This window comes from Sinocyclocheilus anshuiensis, unplaced genomic scaffold (assembly GCF_001515605.1).
Source record: "Sinocyclocheilus anshuiensis isolate Anshui unplaced genomic scaffold, SAMN03320099.WGS_v1.1 scaffold329, whole genome shotgun sequence".
NCBI classification, from domain to species: Eukaryota; Metazoa; Chordata; class Actinopteri; order Cypriniformes; family Cyprinidae; genus Sinocyclocheilus; species Sinocyclocheilus anshuiensis.
The window spans coordinates 262770-265344 of NW_015540881.1; the positions used below are offsets into that span (position 1 = coordinate 262770).

Below are 2575 nucleotides of genomic sequence, written 5' to 3' on the forward strand. Positions count from 1 at the left end.
ACAAAAATGCGCGACTTGCACTTCTCTGCGATGTGTGTCCATGACTTCACGTAATACGTAATTACGTTGACACGCTTGACATAGGCGGAAGTACCGACTCCGTGTTTACAAATGTGGAGAAGGACCGTTCAAAAGTTGTATGTTCAATGACATATTCAAATGTCTTTGTGTCAGTTTATCATTCAAAATGGTCACTTCGTGTGCGTATGTATCCTGGATGTTTAAATCTTTTGAAACCTAACTTCCGCCTACGTCAAGCGTGACCTTTTCTACAAACAATCAGCAATATTTACTTCGGGAAGAATATTTTGGATGTTTTTTCATACGGCAGTGTCAATGGAGATGGTCGTTTTGGTCTTGTTTTTACGGTCTATGCTCTGGTTTTGATCAGTATTTTAATATTGTGGATATTTTGATCAATATTTAAGCAGAAAAAAAACTTTCAACACTGATAATAAGAAATGTTTTAATTATTAAATAAAATTATTCAATAATTATTCAAAACAATTAAGGCTTTTTTTGTTGTTGCATTTTTGCATGTTTTCTGACAGGACAATGGAGATTTGACAGAAAGCGAGTGGGAAAGAGAGAGGGAGATGGGATTGGGAAAGGTCCAAAAGGTGGGATTCGAACTCAGGACACCTGAAGCGCAACCGTGCCATATGTCGGCACATTGCCCATAGCACAGACAAAATTAAACAATGTATTCATTATTCCAAACTTTTGACCAGCAGTGTGTACTTCTTATCCTCTCAAAATGCTTTCTGTTCATTCTAAAGAAAACAAAACAATATATAACAATAATCTTTTTTTTTTTTCCATTTTCCGAAATAGCACAAATTAAAATTAAAGTAAAATCCTATCAAATGACAATCAAATTGTCAGAAATCATCCATTTACTATGTATGAACCACCAATGATACGGGCAATGGTCAAATCATATAAATATATGACCGACCTGTGCATAAGCACTCTGTGTTACTTTCTTCAGGTCATCTTGTGCCCCTGTGGTAATGCGGCCAAAAAAGATCTCCTCAGACACACGTCCACCCAGCGTCATACACATCCTGTCCAGCAGCTGCTCCTTGGTGTACAGGTACTGCTCTTTATGCAAATACTGGGCATAGCCCAAACCCTTCCCACGCGGGATGATGGACACCTGAAACGACCAATGATATGACCGAGTACACTGAAAAAGCAAAGTATTACTGTACAGGTGAAGAAGTGTGAGTTTTACTTTTAGCAGAGGGTCAGCGTGCTCAAGGAACCAGCCGGCTACAGCATGACCAGCCTCATGGTAAGCCACTGTCTTCTTCTCCTCTGGCTGCAGCACCTGCGTCTTCTTCTCAAGACCTAAACATGCAGCGAGATTACTTCTGAGCTATCTGTACTTCACACCAAAACTATGCATGCACTCTAATAGATTAATATCACAGTTTGCTATAAATATGTTTAAGAAAAAAATTTTAGTGAGATTTTCAAATTTCACATCGGTCACTTACCCCCAATGACTCGTTCGATGGCTTGCTCAAAGTGTTTTTGGTTGATGGCATCAGAAAGGTGGCGGGCTGCAATTAACGCAGCCTCGTTGCACACATTAGCGATGTCCGCACCTGTTAGAGAGAAATCAGTAAGCGGGGAAACTTAGTTCACATCTCATAAACAACTTTTGAAACTCAAATGTATAAAAAGTCTTTACATGCCTGAAAAACCAGGTGTTAGAGCAGCCATTTTCCTTGCTAGAGATTCTTTGTCCAACTCTGCATCCAACTTTAGTGGTCTCAGATGGACTTTGAATATAGAGGCTCTGCCTTTGATATCTGGTGGCCCTGCAATCATTATGCAATATACAAAATACACATGAACTTAAATTAGAGTTTAAATGTTAGGGGTAAGAAATTATTATTTTTATTCAGCAAGGATGAATTAAATTGATCAAAAGTGACAGTAGAAACATTTATGTTGTTACAAAATATTTCAAATAAACACAGTTCTTTTGAACTTTCTATTTATCAAAGAATCCTACAAAAAATAATAAATCAGTTTCCATAAAAATATAAAGCAGCACAACTGTTCTTAACATTGATGATATAAAATATGTTTGTTAAAGGCGTAAAAAGAACATTATTTTGTGTATTTGGTGTAATGAAATGTGTTTATGCGGTTTAAGGTTCAAAAAACACATTATTATCCACATACTGTACATTATTGTTTCTCCTCTATGCCCCGCCTTTCTGAAACGCGTCGATTTTTACAAAGCTCATCGGTGTGAAACGTGAGGTGTGCTCTGATTGGCCAAATTCCTCAAGCGTGTGACGGAAATGTTACGCCCCTTACCATACTGTGATGCAAATCCTGTGGGGACATAATTACAGATTATAATGACTTATACTGTCTTTTTACGTGTTGCATCACGCCGCATAAACATAAAACCATGTCTGCATTTGTGATCGGAGAAATGACAAACAACAAGCCCTACTCTACACTGCTCAAAACTCGCGTTTGAATCGTCAGTGGCAAATCCTTTAAAAATGAAAACGTACTTACAGTCTGTGAGTCAGAACAGCCGGCATTG

The 2575-nt window shown here is 38.0% G+C and overlaps 1 protein-coding gene and 1 long non-coding RNA gene across 3 annotated transcripts in view; one reads left to right on the plus strand and one right to left on the minus strand.

Annotated features, from left to right (window-relative positions):
• The window catches only part of LOC107688432 (uncharacterized), a 54480-nt gene extending 53881 nt beyond the window's left edge, over positions 1 to 599 (plus strand). Inside the window, exon 3 of the long non-coding RNA XR_001634235.1 lies at positions 552 to 599. This is a non-coding gene — a long non-coding RNA (uncharacterized LOC107688432). The remainder of the gene's footprint in view (positions 1 to 551) is intronic.
• Positions 1 to 2575, minus strand: part of LOC107688430 (AFG3-like protein 2) — a 17566-nt gene that overhangs the window by 9007 nt on the left and 5984 nt on the right. The window contains exons 12-16 of one of the 2 annotated variants that reach the window (XM_016486091.1): positions 1704 to 1829; positions 1503 to 1613; positions 1238 to 1353; positions 959 to 1159; positions 708 to 773 (exon numbers count right to left, since the gene is read on the minus strand). In XM_016486091.1, coding sequence (XP_016341577.1) covers positions 753 to 773; positions 959 to 1159; positions 1238 to 1353; positions 1503 to 1613; positions 1704 to 1829 — 575 coding nt within the window. In that variant the 3' untranslated portion in view covers positions 708 to 752. Of the gene's footprint in view, positions 1 to 707; positions 774 to 958; positions 1160 to 1237; positions 1354 to 1502; positions 1614 to 1703; positions 1830 to 2575 lie in introns of those variants that run through there. The other variant, XM_016486090.1, reaches the window with a different exon arrangement.